The sequence below is a fragment of the Sarcophilus harrisii genome, chromosome 5 (assembly GCF_902635505.1).
Source record: "Sarcophilus harrisii chromosome 5, mSarHar1.11, whole genome shotgun sequence".
Lineage (NCBI taxonomy): Eukaryota > Metazoa > Chordata > Mammalia > Dasyuromorphia > Dasyuridae > Sarcophilus > Sarcophilus harrisii.
Window position 1 is genome coordinate 252,792,237 of NC_045430.1, and position 23,328 is coordinate 252,815,564.

The 23,328-nt window shown below is 34.8% G+C and overlaps 1 protein-coding gene across 3 annotated transcripts in view; it reads left to right on the forward strand.

Moving 5' to 3' along the window:
* Nucleotides 1–23,328, forward strand: part of CAPN7 (calpain 7) — a 43,060-nt gene that overhangs the window by 11,238 nt on the left and 8,494 nt on the right. For all 3 annotated transcript variants that reach the window (XM_003772006.4, XM_031940237.1, XM_012551350.3), the window contains 15 exons: nucleotides 882–968; nucleotides 1,077–1,203; nucleotides 2,195–2,280; nucleotides 4,149–4,242; nucleotides 6,435–6,581; nucleotides 8,965–9,071; nucleotides 10,279–10,399; nucleotides 13,049–13,193; nucleotides 13,328–13,427; nucleotides 16,350–16,485; nucleotides 17,109–17,184; nucleotides 20,107–20,252; nucleotides 21,433–21,495; nucleotides 22,229–22,359; nucleotides 23,180–23,272. In XM_003772006.4, the coding sequence (XP_003772054.1) occupies nucleotides 882–968; nucleotides 1,077–1,203; nucleotides 2,195–2,280; nucleotides 4,149–4,242; nucleotides 6,435–6,581; nucleotides 8,965–9,071; nucleotides 10,279–10,399; nucleotides 13,049–13,193; nucleotides 13,328–13,427; nucleotides 16,350–16,485; nucleotides 17,109–17,184; nucleotides 20,107–20,252; nucleotides 21,433–21,495; nucleotides 22,229–22,359; nucleotides 23,180–23,272 (1,659 nt within the window). The remainder of the gene's footprint in view (nucleotides 1–881; nucleotides 969–1,076; nucleotides 1,204–2,194; nucleotides 2,281–4,148; nucleotides 4,243–6,434; nucleotides 6,582–8,964; nucleotides 9,072–10,278; nucleotides 10,400–13,048; nucleotides 13,194–13,327; nucleotides 13,428–16,349; nucleotides 16,486–17,108; nucleotides 17,185–20,106; nucleotides 20,253–21,432; nucleotides 21,496–22,228; nucleotides 22,360–23,179; nucleotides 23,273–23,328) is intronic.

Genomic DNA, 23,328 nt, shown 5'->3' on the forward strand with positions numbered 1-23,328 from the left:
AAGTTGTATGGTATTATCAGTCCTGATCTGTTTCACTTTAGGGAATATTCATGTCAAAATATGAAATAACTTGCAATAAACATAAAATCTGTTACTAAAACTGACTCAAAAGCATGTTTGTAAAAATGAAAAACAATTGCATATATGGATTTAAAGTTTTCTATGATAGAATGTATCAAGACAATTTTTCATTGTTTGAGAAACTGTGCTGCAGATTCCAAAATTGTGATATAGTTAAGATATTTAAAAGGCTAGGCCATCAGTTTGATTCTGTTGGCAATTCTGCGAAATAACCCCCAAAGTTAAAGATTATCATACTAGGTTATACATGATTATTTTCATTCCCACTTTGATGGGTGGGATGCATATTGTAACTTTTTTAAAAAATTAAGTCTTAAATAGCTTCTATATTTGGTTAATTGAATTTATTAATTAGTATTTATATAATACTTTTTAAAGCTATAAAAGTTTGCTTAATAAGTATTGAATATATACTGTATGATATTGGTGCTGTGGGGTACAGAGATAAAAACCGAACGTTTATAATCAACTGCACTCATTCATCTGAATCCATCCTTTTGGACTTGGGATGAGCTTTACTCAGGAGGGTACAGTAAAGAGATACAGACATTGAGGACATTTAGACATCGGAAGAAATCAAACTGATTACCCTTATACTGTCACAAACTATTATGTGAAATTTCTATCCAGCTACAGGAACAAATGTAAAACAAGGGGTTTCATAGTTCTTTAACAAATTTTTTTTGTTACATAATTTTATATCACTCCCACGTTTTAATATGCTTATCAATGTTATATCTTAAAATGGACTTCACAATTTTAGATTTTTTTAGTTCAACAGAACTTTTGTTTTTCTATAGAAAGACATCTAAAATAAATGGTATTGAATATGTTCCTTTCATGAATGTTGACTTGAGAGAACGCTTTGCCTTTCCAGTGCCATTTTCGTAAGTACAATTTACTGATTTTTGATTCCAAGATTACTTTCTTTAAAAAAAGTTAATTCCAAAATTATTATGAGTCCCAGAATACTAATTTTTTTTTCTATATCTCAGTGATAAATGTGGCAAGTTACCATTATCACCAAAACAAAAGGCAATATTTTCTAAATGGGTGCGGCCAGATGATCTCACTAACAATCCTACAATGATCTATACCGTATCCAGCTTCAGCATCAAGCAAGTAAGCATTTTTTGTACAAAGTCAGATTAAGTTTAAAACTTAAAATAATCACTTCTATTTTACTTAAAGCTTTCTTAGTTTTTGTTACATTTTCAGATTTGGGAGGCACAGGGACAAATAAGTTCACATCAGCCACTCATGTATGATTTATATTCTTCAAGAGCTTCCTGGGGACATTGAGAATTTAAGGACTTGGGGCAACTAGGTGGTGCAGTGAATGGAACATCAGCCCTGAAGTCAGGAGGGCCTGAGTTCAAATGTGACCTCAGATACTTAACACTTTTTAATTGTGTGACCCTGGGCAAATCACTTAACCCCAATTGCTTCAGCAAAAAAAAAAAAAAAAAAAAAGAATTTAAAGACTTGTCCAGGATCACAAACCAGCTCCAGAACTATCCATGCATGTTCCCATGCTATTTTGGGAAGCTCTGAAATATCGAAAACATATTTTCTTGAAAATTTGGTTTTTGTTGTAATATGATTCTTTTATAGCAGAATTCATGCCATGAACTTTTCAGTTTTTCAGTTTAACTTTTTCTTTGTTTTCTGATTTGCACACTATATTAAAATTGAGCTGTCTGAGAATTTGAGTTCCATCTTTGACAAGGAATTGGAAAAGATAAAAAAGAAAATCAGAATTGCCCAAATCAGCATTTCAGTAGCACAACTATATTGCTTAAATGAAATTTGAGTATCTAGCATTCTTATATAAGTGGGGATTCTACTGTAGTATTCAAGGTATAGTACTGCCATGTTAATACTATCCATTTGTGATTGCTCTGAAATAATTTCCATAAAGTATTTGAGGATTGATTTTATTTTTTGGTGTTAGACTATTTTTGGGGAAGCTTTGTTGTTTGTTCTACAACTTTAGTTAATGCCCTTAAAAGGAAATAAAGATTAATAAGTAAAACAAGTAGATAGGTAAGAGAATTGTTTTTGAGTTGAACAAATATATACATATATTTTAATATTTTTCTTTTATCACTAGACGATAGTATCAGACTGTTCCTTTGTGGCATCACTAGCTATCAGCGCAGCTTATGAGAGACGGTATAATAAGAAATTAATTACAAGGTAATTCTCCTTCTATTATAAAATTTATTATTTGTAAGTCTTGTTTCAAAACAGTTAACTTAGGAAATATGCATACTGAGAAAGTGACTGTGCTCTTTGAATATGCTATATGATCCTTTTCTGCAAGTGTAGTCAGTTCTTTTTAAATTGGAAAATATGGCAAATTATCTTGAGAACATGATAAGTGCATAAACACATAAAAACATTACCTAAAAATTTGTTAGGTAAGAATACACATGCAGGGTTCATTTTTTTCTTACTATGACATTGTGAACTTGACTAAATTGTTACATATTTTAAATTTTACCACAGTATTATTGAACTCTTTACTTGATAACTTACAAAATATTCTGATTAAGAAATTACAAAATTCAGTTCAGAAAGACATTTTTCAAAACATAAGAGACAAAGGCAAAAAATAGCTTCTGTCTTTAAGGACCTTACATTCTCCCATATGGATGTAACACTTCTGCCAAGTAATTTCACAAGAGAGATGACTTTAACAACTAGGAGGAACCAGGAAAGGCTTCACATAGCTACTGGCAACTGAGCTGACCTTTGAAGGCACATGGGAAGGCTGAGATGAAGAAGGCATGGGGCACAAACAGGAGGTGGCCTGTGAACATGGGGGAACAACTCAGAGCTTGCTGTAAGAAGCAATATAAAATCAGCCTGTAAAGTGGGCGACAGATTTAGGGCTTTAAAAGGCTAGGCCCCACCCTGGATTTTATCCTAGAGGTAATAAAAAGCCCATGGAGCTTCTTCAAGATAAGAATTGTTTTGTGGATATCCGTTTGGCAAGTCTGTAGAGGATAATAGGGAGGCAGGATACTAGAAGCAGGGAGACCAGCTGAGGATTCTTGTACTGTTTCATATGGGAGGTAATGAAGATCTCAACTAGTGTCACACGCATATTGTCAAGAACAGTAGAATTGACTAGACTTTGCAGCGGATCAAGTATGAAAGTGAAGGGCTCTGCAAGGAGTAGTAGCCACATTACAAGGGGTTAAGAAATGAATCAAGTCGGGAAATGGAGGCATTCAACAGTTTGATAGACTGGGAGAACAAGACGAGGTGGAGCGGCTAAAGATAACAATAAAGATAAAAATTTTTGGCAACATGATTAGTGAGAAGAATTTCATAGTTATGGTTTGTAGAAATAGGCATGAGGTAATAGGCTGCTGAGGTAGAGAAGACTTGCAGCTGGTAGACACAGAGGTGAGGGCATTTGTGTATTGAAGTCATGAAGAAGATGGTTGTGAAGCAAAAGAGGAGGAAGAATAATTTAGATGGAGAATTACAGCAAAGATTTGGACCAGGTGATCTAGAGGGACAGAGTGTAGCTCAAATAGTGGGACACCTCCAAGTAACAGTGTCAAAGGCATATTGCAGACTTGGCAATGAGAAGGAAGGAATGTGCTGGTTCCTCCTGGCCCAGGTTCTCACCTAGGCCTGCAGAGATGACCAGAGTTCCATTAGTACATCACAAGGGCACAAAAGATGAAGATGAAAAGTTTCAAGTGGGAAGATGAAAGATGAAGGGGAGTAGAATGATTAATAATAGAGTCAAGGTAGTTCAGGATGGTACAAAGGAATTGGAAGGAGAAGAACTCTAGCTTATTAACTTATGGTGGATGAGAAGGAGAGGGAAGAGGTAGAGCAAGTGTTACAGCATTTAATATGTTTTTGTTGAGTGATAATATAAAATTAGCTTTTTATGCTTAGTTATATGAAACAACTTAAAATACATTTTAAAATTATAAAAATGTCAAAGGAAATTCACTTTGAGAGATATAAAATATTGCATGATATGCTTAAAGTGTTATTGTGTCAAATTTCAACATAAAATCTTTTTATCTTTGTAAAAGCATAATTTATCCTCAGAATAAGAAAGGTGAACCAGAGTATAATCCATGTGGGAAATACATGGTAAAACTTCATATTAATGGTGTTCCAAGAAAAGTAAGTATGCTCTTACATAAATTAGAAAAATGACAGATAAGATAAAATTCAATGCATTTTCATTTTCTTTGCTTCCTTCCTTTTAAAATTTTTAAGGTGATAAAAAAAAATTGTGAATGAGACTTTTAAAATATATAGACTACAATAATTTGTTATGAATAAGATACAAACTTTGACACTAACTTTGATCGATCTGTATTGGTAGTAATAAAGTTATGGTATTTAAAATACATTTTTAAAGCAAATTACAGAAAAAATCCACGTTATAACAAGAAATATTTATAAGATGTATTTGAAAGAACATTTAAATTCTGATAATGTCCTGATATTAGTGCCTAAATGAACTTTCAGACTATATACCTTTATTATTTAAAAATGTCTATTGAACTAAAAAGAAGTAGAATGATGAGTAATTATTGTGGCAGGAAAAAAATCATGAAACAAACTTCCTCCTTCCCCTTTTAATGAAGAAGTGAGGAACTCCCAGACCAGGGTGTTGGATACCTTGGCAGACAATGATCAGTGGAACTTGTTCAACTTATTTTTCTTCATTACAAGGAAGGGTTCAGTTGTGGGGAAGGGATATTACTGTGAACTACAAATGGAAGGCATTATTGAAAAAATATATTTTTTTCCATCCACATTTGCAACTGATTGGATCATTCTGTTTAGAAACAAAATCTTATTAGGCAATTTGGAAAGATGAGTTTATTTCTAGACAACCACTATGGTTGTCTCTAAATCTCTAAAGCTCTGTTTTCTTTTTTCCTTTTTTCTTTTTTTTTAAGAAATAAACCCTATGTGCTAAATTACCACGACTAGGCCTATATCTAACAGAAATGCAAAAAAAGAGGAAAGATCCTATGTGTAAATGTAATTTAAAATATTTATAGCAGCTTTTATGGTGGCAAAAAAAAAAATTGGAAATTAAGAGGGTACCCAAATTAGGGAATAATAGACCAAACCAAGTATTTAAATATGATAGAATACTCTTTTGCTATGAGAAACAAGGAAATAGATGTTTTCAGAAAGACATGGAAAAACTGGCATGAGCTGCTGCAGAGAGGGGGGAGCCAAACAAGAATAAGAATGTATGCTCTGATGTCAGTATGATAAATTGATGGAGATAATAACAATTTACACAATCACACCACTACCATAAAGGTAACTTGGAAAGTTGTAAGAACTATGTTCAATACAATGACCATCCATGATGCCAGAGGACCAGGGTTGAAGCATTCTACCTTTCCCCTGACAGAGAGGTGATGGATTCAGAGTATACAATGAGACATGTTTTAGAACATGGAATTTGTTTTTCTTGCCTAGCATATTTGTTACAATTTGTTACAATTCAGGAATTTATCTTCCTGAAACCTTTCCATCCCATGGTGAAGATATAGGTGATAGAAGTGGAAAGAATAGATATCTAGGTGGGGTTTTTTGTTTGTTTGTTTTAGTTTTTTTAAATTTCATTGATTGTTTGAGGTATGTCATACAAAACTATTGCATTCCTAAGGTGCTACATGCATATAGCTAGTCCTTTAAAAAAAAAAATCCATACATGAACAGTTTTCCTATTTGGATTACTGGAGAAGTTGTTGATGACAGATTTCTTAAAAGCATCTTACTCCATATTATATAAAAGTAATTTTTACATTAATGTTTTTCAGATGATATTATAAACTAATCTAAAAATCATACTATGTAGAGATTCTTCTCGACTGGTAAAGTGTATCTTATAGAAGGAATGTTAGTTTTTCAACCTTGAATAACATTTCTTTTAATTAGTTTGTATAGAAAATAAAAGTTTATTTTGTGTCAATGAAAAAACAAAAAGTAGTTTTTGACTATTCAAATAGTAAGGTACTTTTCTATATTCATATAAAATGCTATTTCCAGGAATAAGTTAATTGTGATGATAATAACTCTAGACATTTAACTGATTGAGATGACCAAATCCCTCTTGCTTTTCTTATTAGCTTGTTGGGATCAAGTAAAACATTACCTAAAAATATATTGACTAGGTTAAGAAAATGAAATCATTGGTGTCTCATTTCACCACTGAATAGTTCTATATTTTTTCTTTTTAATAAATAACATCTTGGCACAGAATAATTTTGCTTGATTAAAGTTTTTTTTTTAATTGCCCAATTGTAATTGTAAAATTAATTTTAATTCTTTTCTTTTCCAAGGTAATAATAGATGACCAATTACCAGTTGATCGAAATGGAGAACTACTCTGTTCTTATTCTAACAATAAAAGTGAATTGTGGGTGTCTCTCATAGAAAAGGCTTATATGAAGGTCATGGGAGGATATGATTTTCCAGGATCCAATTCAGTAAGCATCAAATGGGTTGGAAGCATAATTCTAAATACAGAGCAACTGAGTAACTTCCTTCTAGGTAGAGGAAGACTTTAAAGCAAAACTTTCATTTAAAGGAGACTTGAAAGGAAAACAATTTAATCACGGAAAAGCATTATAAGCTATTTTAAGAATTCAAATTTCTTTGTATTGTGATGGCTTATGGATATAAATCCAGAATTGGAGGGGAAAAAACCTTGACATTTTATTTTCTTTGCTTTGATAGTGCCACATCAGTACAATTCCTTTTTATTAAGCCTGCTCAGATTAGAAGGGCTATAATTTTCTATCATCACTTTGTTAGCCACCCAGCTTCTGTGTGCCTCATTTTGGTTCTGTGAGAAATGAGAGCACACCTTCCTGGTCTCTGGGCCCTTTCAGCTCTAAATCTCTGATCCATAGGTAGTGATCAGTTCTTCCTCCCCAATAGAAAAAAAAGGAACCTCCATCACTCCCATCTCTGGGCTGAGAATACGAAACCTGCCTAACTTCCTTCGTAATTGAAGAGAGTTGTTTTCTGTTCTCTTGTTTGTTGTGGCTGACTCCATTGGGGATTTTCTTGTCAAGGATACTGAAGTGGTTGGCCATTTCCTTCTCTAGCCCATTTTACGGATGGGGAACCTGAGGCAAACAGGATTGAGGGACTTGCTCAAGATCACACAACCACTAAGTATCTGAGGCTGGGAGTCCTGCCTCCAAGCCCAGTGCATTGTGGTGCTCCCTAGCAATTTATATGGTGCCAGAAATTCAGCCTCTTGTACTTCCTAGCTGGTGATCTGGGGAAGTCACTTCACCCTGTTGCCTCAGTTTTCTCATCTGTAAAATGAGGTGAAGGAAGTTGCAAACCAAAAAATATCCTTGCCAAGAAAACCTCAAATGGGATCACAGAGAACTGAGCATGACTGTGTATGTGTGTTTGGTTATTAAGCTTTAAAAAAAAAAAAAAAAAATGGTCTTTCCAATGGGAATTTGTGGCTGTACTCCTGAATTACTTAATGCTCAAAATTCAGATTCAGTGACACATCTTAGGAGCTGAATCTCCAGTTCTCATAGGTTGCAATTTTCTACATGAAATGACATCTTTGAAGATCATTTTAAAGTATAAGATTTTAACATAGCAATTTAAGAGGCTTCCTCGCACAGTCTGTCACCTTCCGTTGTGTAGATTTGACAGAAAAGTCAGAAGTTCAGTAGCATTTAACGGAAATATTCAAATTTAAAATAATATTAAACTGAAAGATTCTTAATCCTTTTGTAAGAAGTATTCATTTAAGTCTTCATGATGCCTTCTTCATGGATGAAACTATGAATTTAGAAAATCACGCTAGCAGAAATTTGGCTCCCTCATGAGTCTCTGAGCTGACCTCCCAGGCTACATTCCTTATTCACTCCAGCTTTGCCTCCAGGCCTGCCCAGAAGTTGAGACTGAACAGGAGCCCCCTCCTTTCAGAAAGACCATAGATCCTGAAGGTCTAGAAACTGCTGACCTATTTACAGCAGTGTAAATAAAAATCTGTTAAATCCACCCCCACCAAGAAAGATAAGGAATTGCTGGCAGAAATATTTTTCAGGTATCCTGATACACTCAGAAGTTTGAGAGCAGCATGGCATAATGAGCAAAGCAAAGCTCAGGACATACGGTGTAGTGAGCAAAGGTCGCGCGTAGAATTCTGTTGTGCAGCACAGAAGCCCAAGGAGCATGGTTCCAATCACAGATTCAGATGTGAAGGGTGAAATGATCTAGAAGAAAACACTCATGTTGGAGAATCGTGGTAGTCCTCAGCAGAGGCCGGGCTTACCTTGGGCCTCAAAGGGGGGGACATGCATTAATGGCCATGAGACAGACAATGGGGGACAGTCTGCGGGCATGTACTTTGGGGGCCTCCCCACAAAAAGCTCTTCATCTCCAGACTCCAGGCCTATCCACTCTCCTCGTCTCTAGTCTCTGGCCCCAGCTAAGGTCCTGCCCTGTACAAGAAGGTGTCCTTTCATGATCCCCTTTCAGGTCAGGGCTTACCTCCATGATGGTCTTGAGGCTGTCCTGGGTTTGCTCAACTGTATGCACTTGTTTACATGACATGTCTTCCATTAAAGGCCCATGCTCTCCCCTCACAAGTATGGGTCTTCAATATGTGTGTTCGCTTCCTTGGCTCTGGTGATTATACTAGGAGGCTATGCGTGTAATTAATCTCGGGTTTGAATTGAGGTTCAGAGTTTTTTGAAGGAAGTTAAAGACTATGATGCTGTGATCGTGAATAACACAGATTTCTTTGTTTAAAAAAAAAAATTTAAAACTTACTTTTCAGATTTACTAAGGACTTTCTTTATTAACAGTCCCTAAAATGTCCTTATTTTACAGAACATTGATCTTCATGCACTTACTGGGTGGATACCAGAAAGGATTGCTATGCATTCAGACAGTCAGAATTTCAATAAAGAGAGCTCTTTCAGAATGCTTTACCAAAGGTTAGTTGTTTTTTCATGGTAATGGAAGCTTCTTAAAGTATCACTGGGAGAGGCTGAAAACAGTAAAGAGAGACAAGTCCTGTTTTTTCATACCATTTCCTAGTCAATTTTTTAATTGATACTACTCAGGTTCTGTGGTTAAATAGTAACTACTGTCACGCATATAGAAGGAAAGAGTAACACTAATTCATAGGTCATCTTTTTAATAGAATATACTTTTTTCTGAATGTTTTACTTGAAAATTATTTTTCTGCATGTTTCAATACTCATAATAATAATAAAATCAGCATAGGCACATTTATTTTATTTGGGAGTGATTTTTTTTTGAGGAGAAAGGTTGGTTGAGAAAGTGAGGTCTAGAACACATTAATACCAGATGGAATACACATTGATTTTTAAGTTACTCAGAGTTATTCCCCAAATTCATAATTTCCATGCATAGCAGAACTATGTGCATTCAAAATTAAAAACTATGCAAGAAAGAGTGAGTGTGAAATATCAGCACCTTATTGACACCTTCGTTCTTAAATGTAACACTTTTGAATATTTGACATTCACGTTTGACTTTTCTTTAAGATCACAGTTGTTTATAATTGTTAACAAGCTGTTCAAATCATAAAACACAGTTTTAAATAAGGGAAAGGCTTTAGTGTTAGAAAATGTATTGGACTATGGGAACAAATCAGTTTACCCTGTATTGACCTTGGATTGTCTTCTGTGAAAGAAGAGATTAGATGATTTCTAAGACTCTGTTCTGCTCTCAATGACAATAATAATTCCCAGGTACATCACTTGGCTTTAAGATTTATGAACGGCTTTCCTCCCCCAGTGCCAGTAGGAAGGTACAAACAGGAGTTCTATTTCAGAGACAAGAAAACACTGACTCGATCACCACAATGTGTGGTTTCCCAAGTGAGCGTTCGAGCTGGGACTGAAAGTATTCTTTCTGCTTCTTCATGATGCTTCTCAGAAGTGAGGCCTTTATTTAAAGATTGCAGAATTGAGTGGCACTCTGAGGAGTTTATTCTGTTTGACATGTTACATAAGAGGTATTGCCACTAGAGATGTATTTATAAATTTTTTTCTTGGTTTGTGCATTTTGTTAGAGGTTCTACATTTGTTGAAATTTCTTGACCTTAGACAAATAGTATAGTCTTTGGTTTTTGAATGATTTCCTTTAATCACCTCCTTTTTGATGCACTTCCAGATTTCACAAAGGAGATGTTCTTATCACCACAGCTACTGGAGTGATGTCTGAAGAGGAAGGAGAGAAGTGGGGCCTGGTTCCCACACATGCATATGCGGTTCTGGACATCAGAGAATATAAGGTTTTGAGTTGATATATTTGTCTTTTTCCATTCAGAAATGTGTTATTTAAATGTGAGAGGAAATGAAGTGGTATAGTGAAACATTTTAGACCATAATATTGACAGTAGACGCAGAAGAGATGGAAGGACACAGGATTTAGCCTTGGGAAGCCTAGCCTTAAATATTGGCTTTCCCCTGTGCAATCTTGGGCAAGTGACCCCTCTGAGCCTCAGTTTTCCTCATCTATAAAATTGGAGTGCAGACAATCTCCAAAATCCCCTCCAGCTCTTAGTTACCAGCCTGGACAGAGCTGAAGAATTTGCCTCTCTTGCGCATCTTAACTATTGACCTCCTCATCCTAGAGATTATGAGGAAGAAGGAATAGGAAATGCAGTGCATGCCAGACATTGACTTAAATTGGTTTTATGAATTCATTAAATGTTTTAAATACGTGTAGGATGCTAGAAATAGAAAAATAAACACAAAATTGTTGTCGTTAAGAAGCTTGTGTTCTTTTGGGAGATATTTACACAGAAAGTCCTGTAAATACAAAATGATTGGAGAAGGAATGCTCAAAGCCCGACGAAAAACCTCCCTGAAAGCTAGGGCAGCATTTTACAGACCCAAGAGAGTGAAGATATCAGGGCCAAGCTTTCATTAAGCATCTATTCTAGCTGCTGAGGAGATACCAAAAAAGGAACAATACTTAATTGGATCTCTTTCTTCCTTGCTCTTTGGAAGTTAGAGTTTATGATGGTCCATCATTCCCCTCTGTAAGTTCTTACATAGGAGGATGTATTCTGTCAATATTACCTTGGTTGTCGAGTTTCTCTCTTAGTTGTTTTTTTCAGCTTCCTTGTTGATTACATTACATCAATTATACTTCTTAGGATATTGTGATAACATGTGACTAATTAGATTTTTATTCTGTGTCCCATTTTTCAGCTTCAGTAACTTGCTTAAATAGATCAGGTTAGAACTATTTTAATTGTATACTTTACTCATTTTTATTTTTCTTATTTAGTATTCTTGTTTAGACCTTTGTTCTGATTAGTTAATTATCTTTATACAGACAGCTGATTCAGAAATTATTTCCACTTCAATAATTAGTCATTTCTTATTTTAATGTGTGCTGTTTGGGGTTTTCATTATGTCCAGTGCCTCCCAACTCTTTTAATGAAAATAGTTTTTATGATAAAGGCATGAAATTTCTTTTATGAATCTACAAACCTTTGGACTCTCACTTTATTTCGTAATTTTTAGCCATTTCCTCCTCTTCCTCCCCTCCCATTTTTCTTCATCTTTCCTTTTGCTTGCCTTTGCATTGAAGCCAGTGAATATTAAAGTATATGTTGATTGACTACGTCGAATATTATTGATTTCTTTGCAGAACTTCTCTACTTTTGTCCTCCACATCCAAAGTCAGTACATAAATTTTGATGATTGTCACAGTGATCTTTGCAAATATTTTAAGCACTGCAAGGCAAAATATTTTCCATAAACGGGTTTTGTTGCCTGTAGATGCATGATAAAAATCAGTTTTGTCTAGTCTTTCATGAGAGGTCCTGCGAGCCATATTTCCATTTAGCTGCAACCTCCTTTCCATCTTCTGACTTCATTTACATCCAAGATACAAGAATATGACTTAGTTTCTCCATTAACATGTCAGTGTAATTATTGAACAAGCATCTCACATTTAAAGTACTGAATGTTAAGTTAGAATATAGATATTCTTAAAATTGGGAGATGCTTAGCCCCATTTTCTAAAGAATAAGACTGAGGAGGATCACTTTGTACATTACTTTTTTGGGGAAAGGGGGATGGGTTTCCTTGGCTAAAGGTGACAGCCCTCCTGGTGACAAGTATCTCCTTCCATAACTTTTTCTTGAGAACAAACTTCTTTCTGTGATTGTACTAGAGACATTTCTATCCTAGGGGAACCTTCCAGAACTCACCTTATTGTCATAGCTTACAAGAACCCTGTACACCTCTACTCTGGGATTAAGTTACAGAAGATAACCACTCAAGCATATTTCCACTGTGAAGGATAGTGAATAAATGACCAAAGTCTCTGCCATCTCGAGGCTTTCAGTTTACATTGATACACTGATAAGAAGTAGCAAATTGCATAAGAACAATAAAGTATTAAATTTTGTAGTATAAACTATAAATATAATGGGGGAGAGAGAGCTCAGTGAAAGCTGGATTGATCAGAAAAGAATTCATGAAGGAGGTGAGACTACAACTCACTGGGAAATGATGAACTAGAGTAAGCTGTTTAATTGTTAATTTTTTTTAGAAAGACTAGAAGAAAAGAGATGTCAAGCAGAACAACTTGAGCAGAGGCTGCAGAAAGTTGAGTGTTTAGAAACTGTAAAAAATATAACTGAGGCCAGATAATGGAATATCCTGGATGCCAGCCTGAATAGACTTGAATGCAGTATGGAGTCATTGGAGGTTCAGGAGCTGGATTTTGACTTGACATTACCTCTAAAAGATTAGTTCTCAGATATATACAATGGATGTCTTGAAGGAAAAATGTTTAAAAACAGAGTCCTTGAAAAATGGACTCATAAGCTACTGGTGGGCAGTTTTAAAAATAAATGTGAATAAATGTGGCTGAGCTTTCTCTTAACTTTGAAAATGAAACCTTGTATTTCATTCTATAGGGTCTGCAATTTATCCAGTTGAAAAACCCTTGGAGTCATTTACGTTGGAAAGGAAGATACAGTGAAAATGATTTGAGAAACTGGACTCCGGAGTTACAAAAATACTTAAATTTTGATCCAAGAACAGCCCAGAAAATAGACAATGGTAGTAATAATAAGTGTGATGAATTGTCATTTACAATGTAGTTATTCATGTTTTAGACAGTTTAAAATGTATTTAACCTATGTGTAAAAACAAGCAATATTTTTTCACCAAATTAACTCTAAACTAATTTATAGGTATTTTCTGGATCTCTTGGGAGGATCTGTGCCAATATTTTGATGTGATTTATTTGAGTTGGAACCCAAGTCTTTTTAGAGAATCAACATGTATTCACAGGTTTGTTAACTTTTTTAATTAATATTTTTTCCCCAATTGCACGTAAAAACAATTTTTAGCAATCTTGTCTTAAAATTTTGAGTTGAAATTCTTTTCCTCTCTCCCCTTCCCTTTGAATAAGAAAGCAAGAAATTTGATGTTATACATTATTTTTTATATATATTTACAAAATATATTTCCATATTTGTCATGTTGAGAAACAAAACATAAATCCCCCCCCCCCCAAAAAAAAACAAGAAAAATAAAAGGAAGTAAAAATTATGTTTCCATCTGTGTTCAGACTCCATCAATTTTTTTCTCTGGAGCTGGATAGCATTTTTCATCACAAGTTCTTCAGAATTGCCTCAGATTACTCTATTACTGAGAATAGTTAAGTCATTCCCAATTGATCATATTGCTGTTCCTGATTTTCCTTACTAGTTTTACATCAGTTCATATAAGGCTTTCCAGGTTTTTCTGAAAGTATTCTGCTCATCATTTCTTATAGCAGAGTAGTATTCCACTAAAATATTACAACTTGTTCAGCCATTCATAAATTAATGGGCATTCCTCAATTTCCATTTTTTTTTTTTTTGTGACCACTAAAAGAGCTACTATAAATATTTTTGTGCATATGGGTCCTTTTCTAAAAAATTCCTTTGAAATACAGACCTAGTAATAGTATTTCTAGATAAAAGAGGATGCAGTTTTATAACCCTTTCGCCATCCAAATTGCTCTCCAGAAACTATGCTCAAAGGGCTATAAAACTCTGCATATTCTTTGACCCAGTAGTGCCATTACTGGGTCTATATCTGAAGGAAATCATAAAGGAAAAGGACCCCCATGGGCAGAAGTATTTGTAGTAGCTCTTTTTGTGGTAGCAAAGAAATTGGAAAATGAGTGGATGCCCATCAATTGGGGAATGGCTAAACAAGGTAATGAAATATTCTTGCTCTATAAAAAATGATGAACAAACTGATTTTAGAGAGGCTTGGAAAGATTTACATGAACTGATGCTGAGTAAAACAAGCAGAACCTGAAAGATTTGGTTCTTCTCAGTGTCTCAGTGATTTAAAGCAATTCCAGATAGACTTTGGACAGAAAAAGAGCTAAGGAGACTGAGTGAGTGTAAATCAATACATGATATGTTCACTTCTTTTTTCTATTTTTTTTTCTCTCCCCCCACCATGGTTTTTCCCTTTTGCTCTGATTTTTCTCTCCCAACATGATTCATAAAGCAATGTGTGTTAAAAATAAATTTTAAAAGTTACATTAAATTTTTTAATTGCCCTCCAGAATGATTGAAACAGTTCACAGCTCCACCAATAGTGCATCAGTGTCCCAGTTTTCCCACATCCCCTCAACATTTGTCATTTTCCTTTCCTCACATAAGCTGATGTGATAGGTATGAGCTATATAACCTCAGAGTTGCTTAGATTTTCATTTCTCAATCAGAGATTTAGATTAGTGATTTAGAGCATTTTTTCATAGGAATATAGCTTTGATTTCTTCATGAAAAAATTGTTCATATTGTTTGGCCATTTATCAATTGGGGAATCACTTGAATTCTTTTAGATTTGATTCCATTTTCTACATATTTGAGAAATGAGGCCTTTATCTGAGAAACTTGACTAAAAAATTATTTTTTCCACTAATCCACAGCTTTTTCTTAGCCATTATCAAATTGTTTTTGATGGCTTTTTAATACAGTTTAAAATCTGATACAGCTAAGCTATCTTCCTTCACATTTTTTAAAAAATCAATTCCCTTGAAATTCTTGACCTGTTGTTCTCCCAAGTGAATTGTTATTTTTAAAAAGCTCTACAAAATACTTTTTTGGTAGTTTAGCATAGCACTAAATAAATAAATTTGTTTAGATAGAATTGTCATTTTTATTGTATTGACTTAGATGGCCGCCCAAGAAGTTAAAACTATTTGAACAATCATACCTGCACTCATCTTGGTCCTAATTGCCCTCCCATCCCTATGCATCTTATACATGATAGACTTATATTGATTTAGACTATCTATGAGAATTATTTTTTTAATTGTTTGTGTGAAAAATGTTTTCTAATTGTGCTTATATAGTTCCTGGGTCTGTCTTGGCAGGTAGACTCAAAAGTATTTTATTCTACAGTTGCTTTAAAAGGAATTTCTCCATCTTGCTACCAGTTTTGTTGGTAGTTTTGTTATAGACATGCTGATGATTTTTGTGGGTTCATTTTTTAACCTACAACTTGTAGAGGGCTGAAACTATTGAGTCCATGCACTGAGGTCAGGACAGCCCAGCACTTGAGACTAACTATTGGTTGGACAATACTCTGTGAGCATATGCTTGGAAAATGGTCCTTCCCACTATGCTGTGCTGGCTCAATGGTTGGTGTATACAGAGGATCGTAGGAGGGACTAGGGGGGTGGAGTAAGAGGAGCCAGAGTCACACTTGGGCCATAGATGAGGGAGAAGGTGGTCGGGGAGATTCTGCTTCCATCCTGTTCAATCCTGCGTATAAAGACCAAGGACTTTTGCTTATCCTGACTCCAGCTGATTCTGGGGTGTCCTAGGTGCTAGTGCAGTCGTCACATTAACTTTGCTAAGGTTATAAATTATTTCAACTAGTTTTTGGTTCATTCTCTAGCATTCTCTAAATAAGCCATCCAGGGGTTTGTTATTATAAAACTTCATTATGTTTCAAAAGTCCCGTCATTGACACTGTCTCCGTATTTTTTTGTGTTAGAATTTCATAACTGATATTTTATTGAGAATGGATTTCCTTCTCTATGGCCAGCAGTCGCCAGCATGCCTACCACTCAGAGCTTTTCATTTCCCTTTGCCTTGTGCCTTATTTATTGACATTGCTTTGTAGGTGAAATTCAGTGTTCTTTTCTCAGTTCCGTAAGAAAGTATATCAGCATCTCATTCTTTTTCAAATTTCATTTTTCAGTACCTGGGATGCTAAGCATGGTCCTGTGAAAGATGTGTACAGCCTGGCAAACAATCCCCAATATAAACTGGAAGTTCACTGTCCACAAGGTGGCACTGCAGTCTGGGTTCTGCTTAGTAGACACATAACTGACAAGGTACGGCTTCCAAGTATTTTATTGAAAAGCAAAAGTGTATTGGTGATGATGATGTGAGTTATTTTGAAATTTTTTAGATCCTGCCTTAAATTTCTATAAATTGAGCCTTTTTTTTTTATTACAGCTGGTTTAATTTCTATTTGTTCCCTAAGAGAATTTTATTCTTTGAATATATTTTCTCTAAAGAATGGCATTTATAAGTTATTGAGACACTAACTCTTAAATTTTGTGTAAAATAATTTCTAAAGAATAAGTTGTAGGATTTTTTTTCTTCTCTATGGTGTTTTTTTTCCCCTTTGTTTATTAGACTTTAAGTAAACAGTGAAGGCTTGGAATCAACAAATTATTCTTTCTGATTTTATAGAGAATGAATTCTCCAAAGTAAGCCAATTTTAATTTTTTTTTTTTAGGATATTATTAAATATATTGTCTCTGCTAGTTCAGTGATTTTTATGAAATAATCACCAATTTACCTTCAAAAGTTTTTTTAATTTATATTATGTTAAATATGTAAATTTTAATAATTCTTAAGATTTTGTTTTAAATTTTAGATTTTCTTATTAATAACTTGTTTGGAATTTTTTGGCCATTTTTTATAGTAAAATCCATGGTTTGCTTTTTAGGATGATTTTGCAAATAATCGAGAATTCATCACAATGGTAGTATATAAGAGTGACGGGAAAAAAATTTACTACCCAGGTATGTTTGTTGAGATACTTTATCAATACGGTACATGCTAAATTTATATCTATGTGTGATTTTATACCAGAGAAAAATAACATCATTTTGTTCTGTAGAGAGAAAAGTTAAAATTTAATACTATTAATTTGGGTAAGAAATTAAAAGATATCTCTGCATTCTTAACCCCCTGTGACTAGTTCTGAGAAATCACAAATCACTGTCTTGAGAACTGACTATCATCACTTATGGCAATTATCTTTTTCCTCCTTTTACAACTAGCCCATATTTACATTTTTCATATTCTGCTCATCATACTACTATGTATATAATTTAAAAGAAAATGGAGAATAGTTACCTCGGGAATAGAGAAAGGTCTTTAAAAAAAAAAAAAGTAGTAGCAGTACTAATAGTTGTAGTAGCAATACTTTAAGCTGCAGGCTTAGTATACTTTGATTTCCAGCAAAATTCATTATTGTTTTTCTAAAGGAATAGTTAATAAATATCACAAAAAGAAGGATTGATCCAGAGCTAGCCTGATGTTTTCAAGAGCAGGCTGTACCTGCACTGATTTCCTTTCTTGACTGTTACTAAATTGGTAAATCTGAAAATGATAGACATATAGATTACTTAGATTTTAAAAATCTCTCAAGCTATGAAGTACCGTTGGATGGATTTGAACTAATGAGTTACTGGCCACAGAGAATGATTGATGTTGGTCTCAACTTAAAAGATCAAAAATCTGATCAAACATTTATTAAGAGACCTACTGTGTTCAGGACATTGTGTTGTGCTTTGTGCTGGATCTGTATTTACAAAAATGAAATAATCCCTACAGTCAAGCTTATTTTCTACTGGGGGAACACATGTACAAGTAAAGTAATTTTAACAGATAAAGGATGTTAATAAAGGAGGAATCGAGAAAAGTCTCTTCAAGAAGGTAGCACCTGAACTGTATTTTAGAGGAAGCTAGGGATTTTGGTTTCCCCAGTCTCCATTGCAGGCTTGTCATCCATGCCCCATCCCCAAAGTGAATATACCTCAAGGCTTTGTCCTGGACCCACTTCTCTTTTTTTTCTATTGGGCTCTTGGCAACCTAATCAGCTCCGATACATTAAATTATCATCAATTTCCTGATGACTCCTACATCTGTATCCACAGCTTCTTAAACTGTGGGTCGTGACCCTACATGGGATTGTGTAACTGAATGGGGGGGGAGGGTCATGAAATTGATTAGTATTAGTAAATGTTTGATTTGTGTGCTTGTTTTATATATGTACACACACATGTATACACAGACATATATACATACACACACATACAAACACACATACTCCTCTATATCTATATACCCAGGGTGGAATAAAAATTCCCCAGGTAAAAAGCTTCCGAATAGAAAAAGTTTAAGAAGCTCTGGTAATATAACACTATTCTTTCTACTGAGTTCTATTTCCTATATTACCAGCTGCCTTTTTAAAAGATAATCCCAAATAGATGTCCTGTAGGTATTTCAAATTCACTGCATACAAGCAAGTCATTCTTCTTCCTGTGTTCTTTGTGTCAGTAGCACCACCATCCTTCCTATTACCCAGAATCAGACCTTGGAGTTATCCTTGCCTCCTCAATCTCCCTTACCTCCCCCCAATTCCAATTAAGTCATGTATCAAGGCTGATTGTTCTACCTCTGCACCATCTCTTAGAGCTGACTCCTCTCTGCTCATAGAGTTATCTTAGGTCAGACACTCATCATGTCTTGCCTGAACTATTTCAGTAACTGCCTAACTGTTCTCCTTGTCTAATATCTCTTCTCTCTCCAATCCATTCTCCATATAGCTGCCAAGGCGATGTTTTTCAGTTGCAGGTATCACTATGTCATTCCTAAGGTCAGAAAGTGCCAGTGATTCCCTGTCATCTCTTAAGATAAAAGACACGTCTCTGATACTTAAAATCCTTTTTATTCCAGTTCTAGTACACTCTTAGTACATAGTTTTGTCCATCATCTAGTCTCCAGTCTAGCCCAACTAAGCCTTTTATTGTTTCCCGCTGACAACATTCTATCTTTTGAACAAGATTCAGACCTTGACCCTGAATAGTTTCTCTCCTTACCTCAAAATTTTAGGATCCTAAGTTTCCTTAAAAAAAAACTCTTGTCTATCTTGATCACTTTCTCACACACATGTACACACATGTACATCCCTCCCAATTAACTTAGAGACAGTTTAGTTTTTGTCTTTATACCCACTACATGTCCTGCCCTTCATATTTAGTAGGCACATAATTAATGCTTACGAATTCTTAGACATAAAGTGAAAAGGGGGTCCTCCCAGACATCTCAAAATCTGGCTTTCACAGTTAATAGCTGTAGGACAGAGGGAGGAAGGTATTTAATCTCTACAGTCTTCAATTTCCTTATCTTTGAAATAGGGATAAGACTTCCGGTCACAGACTTGTGATGCTCAAATGAGATGTTTATAAAAAAAAGTTTTGCAAATCTTTGACGTGCTATATAAAATGTTGGTTGTTTTGCAAAGTGGCATAAGGCTGGAATATAAGTTTCCTCATACTCCCTTCCAGGCTCACTCAGTAGATCAAACTATCTTTAAACTGAACCCTGAGGAGAGAGGCAAATTAGTAGAGCTAGTGTAGTGCCTTCTGTCGAATGGAGTAAAATCTACATGTTTTAAAAGTTTTTACCTTATAATACAACATTGATAAATTTTTGCATTCAGAATTTACTGTAGTATAAATTGTAACAATCGTTTGTGCCTAGATTTCAAAATCATTATTATGGGCTATTTTGAACTGGTTGGTTTCAGCAACTATTATATAAAACCACAGAATTTTTTAATAAGCGTAATGGACATCAGACTAAACATCAGACTGACTTGAAAAATAATTCTGAAATGTCTGTTTCTGAGCATGTCTTTTTTTTTTTTTTTCCAGCTGACCCTCCTCCATATATTGACGGAATTCGCATCAATAGTCCCCACTATCTAACCAAGATAAAGTTGACAACCCCAGGGCCTCATATGTTTACACTAGTAGTATCTCAATATGAGAAACAGAACACCATCCACTACACAGTCAGGGTACGTTCAGTCTGTGTTGGCCCAGTGGGATGGGATAAAAGAATGGTACCAGATAGAATGTTGTTGTTCTCAGTGGGGAAAAAATGCTCCATTCTTTTAAGCAGATGATTGGGAGAAATGCCAGCTCCTAAGGGTCTATGATTTCATGGTGATTGGGGGGTGTATGTGGGTGTGAGCACATTTGCTTCTTTCACTGAAGCAAATTGGAATCTCTCTTAGTGATGCTATTTTTAATTGGCCAGCAAGTTCACCCCAAAGTGGCTCACCTGTTGCTGACCTGCTCAGAACTGAGTGAAGCTGCTTAGTACAGTGCCCAACAAGTAGTAGGTGCTGTTACTGTTAGACAAAAGAAACAGTGTGTTTCCAGACCTATGTGGCTTGGGGAAACATAAGTTTCATTTCTAAAAACTAAGCAGTAGTATCTTTCTTTAAATTACAATTTAAGATTATTTTCTTTTTTTAAGCAGACTTTGTATTTCTCAGAACAAGTTTTAAAATCAGTAATAATATTTACATAATATTCACTTCATAGTCACAAGGTACTTTTATATCATCATCTTATTTAATCCTCATAATAGGCATTCAAGGTTTCAGTACAAAATCATAGATGAAGAAACTGATGTTCAGTGAGATTAACAGATTGCTAATTAAGTGGCAGGTTCCAGATCTAAACCCAGGTCTTTTGAGATGGTCCAGAGGATCAATGGATAAAAGGTGCAAAGACCCAAATGTAGGCTTAATGTAAGGATATGACGGTTATTCCAGTGTGAAAGGGACTACTACCAGAAATGAGTTTCACTTCATTAGAATTTTTTAAACAAAGGCTCAAAAAAGAGGTGTGTTTTAGAGGGATTCTTTTTCTGGTCCCTGCCTGCTTTGGAGGTCAGGTGAATCGAAATCTTTTTTGCTCCTAGGCATTAAGAAGATCAACAGTAAAGGGTAGTAAGAGTCTGCTGAAGGTCCACATCTCACCGTAAACTTGTTGATATAGCCAGTACTTCTATGAGCCTTTTGCAGCGCTGGTATTAACCTAAAGGAGCCAACAGTGACCAAGTTAATAGAAACCGTGTGTTCTAGATGGTTACCTCACACAGGGAATTATGTTTAAATTTTTAAAGAAAAGATTTATTTGTACAAATTGCTGCACAGCAATTTCATATAACTTTTTTTTCCAACCTAGGTGTATTCGGCATGTAAATTTACTTTTTCAAAGATTCCTACACCATATGTTGTATCAAAAAGGGTGAGTTTCTTTGAGTCGGTGTGTTTTATATCTTACAACATTGTTAGTCCAGGAGTGGCATGATTATACCTGCACTAGGATGGTAGCTGTGAAAATGGAAAGGCTAAAGAATAAATACAAAGGCCACTTCAAAAGAGTTTCTTGAGGTCAGCTAAATGGCTCAGTGGCTACAGTCAGGGGGACCCAAGTTGAAATCTGGTCTTAGATACTTAACACTTACTAGCTGTGTGATCCTGGACAAATCACTTAACCCCAATTGTTTCACCCTATCCCACCTCCCAAAAAAAGATTTGCTTATCTGTTCTAATTGTGTTGAAGTTTATTCATTCAGCTTGAGTAGCTACTATGGATAAAGTAGTAGAGGAAATATAAAAAGGCATGAGACCTGCCCTCAAAAAATTATCTAGTCAGGAAGATAAAACATGTACCCAAATAAATAGGATTCCAGGTAAAGAATGATGAGATGTAAAATTCAGTAATACTGTAGAGAAAGAGGGGCCCCTTTTGATATTGGTGAAGTCCAGGAAATCTTTGTTGAGAAGTCAGCATCTGAGTTGGACTTGGATGGATGCAGTTTCAGTGAGACAGGGAAACCATGCTCATTTCCCCAACCAAAGATAGGAATCATTTTCAGAGGGAAATTAAGGAATGTAGGAAAGTCTCATATATATTCACCAGACTTTTTCAATAAAATTTATACTCCAGTATCTTGTGGATTTTTGTTTTATTTTAGATTAATGGGCAATGGAAAGGTCAAAGTGCTGGAGGATGTGGGAATTTTAGGGATTCCCACAAGAAGAACCCCATCTACCAATTTCAGTTGGAAAAAGCTGGACCTCTACTGATTGAGCTAAGAGGACCAAGGTTTGTTTAGAGGATTTTGCATTGCATTAATAAAATTTCAGTAACATATGTATAGTTTAGGATGTGCCTGGCTTAAGTAATAATTCAGAAGTTGTTGTTATTCTGTTGTTTAAAATTATTTTTCTAATAAAAAAGGAATGTTTATTTAGAGATAGATACATAACTCAGATTGTAAAATCCTTGGGATTTAATCTTATTTTATTCTTGTCTTTGTATGCCACTTGCCCAAGTTTATAGAAGGTACTTGATAAATTAAATCGAATTGATAGTTGTAGATTAAAGTCCATTTCTCAGGGACTTATAGATTTCATCCACCACTCTAGACATTTTTGAACACAAAAAATGTAGACAGTGTCCTATATTCTTCAAAAGCTCACTGTGTAGTTATTTTTAAGTTTTGTGTTGTCTGGTGTTGGTATATTTTAGTTAACATTTTTTAAAAGATTATCTTTTTTAAAATGTTAACTGAAAATATACCATATTATAATAGATTAGTATACATTATTTATTTTGTTTTTTAAATAATGGTCAGTCATTTTCTCATCTTTTTAATAACTTAGTCAACACACACATACTAAGTGCAAAAAAATATTAGTCTCGTACACGATGAATTGAATAATATTAATCTTGACAGACTCGAGTAAATGGCATAAATGACATTTGTATAATTAAGTACAAAAATAGTATGCAGATGTTTCTAAATTCTAGTTGTTATGTAGCTTAATGGTGCACCTGTACTGTAAATGTGCCCGTATTGCAAGTTTATATTTACTTGAGAATATATAATCATGGAAATAATTTATTCTTTTTAAAATAATAGGCAATATAGTGTTGGGTTTGAACTCATCACAGTATCAGTGGTAGGAGATCCTGGCTCTTCAGGCTTTCAGAAGAAAAGCAGTGGCGACTATAGGTAACATTCACAGTTTAAATCCAATTTTTCTTGGACTTTACGTTCTCTTATGTTTT